Source organism: Bison bison, unplaced genomic scaffold (assembly GCF_000754665.1).
Source record: "Bison bison bison isolate TAMUID 2011002044 unplaced genomic scaffold, Bison_UMD1.0 scf7180017864166, whole genome shotgun sequence".
NCBI classification, from domain to species: Eukaryota; Metazoa; Chordata; class Mammalia; order Artiodactyla; family Bovidae; genus Bison; species Bison bison.
The window spans coordinates 2,399,247-2,399,534 of record NW_011494738.1 but is presented as its reverse complement, the minus strand read 5'-3'; the positions used below and the strand labels follow the sequence as shown (position 1 = coordinate 2,399,534).

General features: G+C 76.7%; 1 protein-coding gene across 1 annotated transcript in view; it reads right to left on the bottom strand.

The window, feature by feature from the left end:
* PSME4 (proteasome (prosome, macropain) activator subunit 4) overlaps positions 1-156 on the bottom strand; it is a 100,173-nt gene extending 100,017 nt beyond the window's left edge. The window contains exon 1 of the mRNA XM_010841697.1: positions 3-156. Within this exon, the coding sequence (XP_010839999.1) occupies positions 3-105 (103 nt within the window). The 5' untranslated portion in view covers positions 106-156. The remainder of the gene's footprint in view (positions 1-2) is intronic.
* Between the last annotated feature and the right edge of the window lie 132 nt (positions 157-288).

Below are 288 nucleotides of genomic sequence, written 5' to 3'. Positions count from 1 at the left end.
GTTGTAGACGATCTCCTTCTGCGGGACGAACCCTTGGGGGTCCGGACCCGGGCGCCCGCCCGGCTCCAGGGGATCCCTGCCGCCCGCCCGTTCGGCCGGCTCCATGAGACCAGGAACAGCCCCCTAACCCCCTCCCACCCTATCCCTCCCCGGCCCCCACCCCTCTCCGGGCTCCGCCTCCTCCGCGTCGTCGTCGCCCTGCGGCCGCCGGCGGCCCGTCGCCCTCGGCCCGATCGCTGGGCCCCCTCCCCTGGCCGGCTCGCTGCTGTCCCCGCGCGGTCCCGGGTT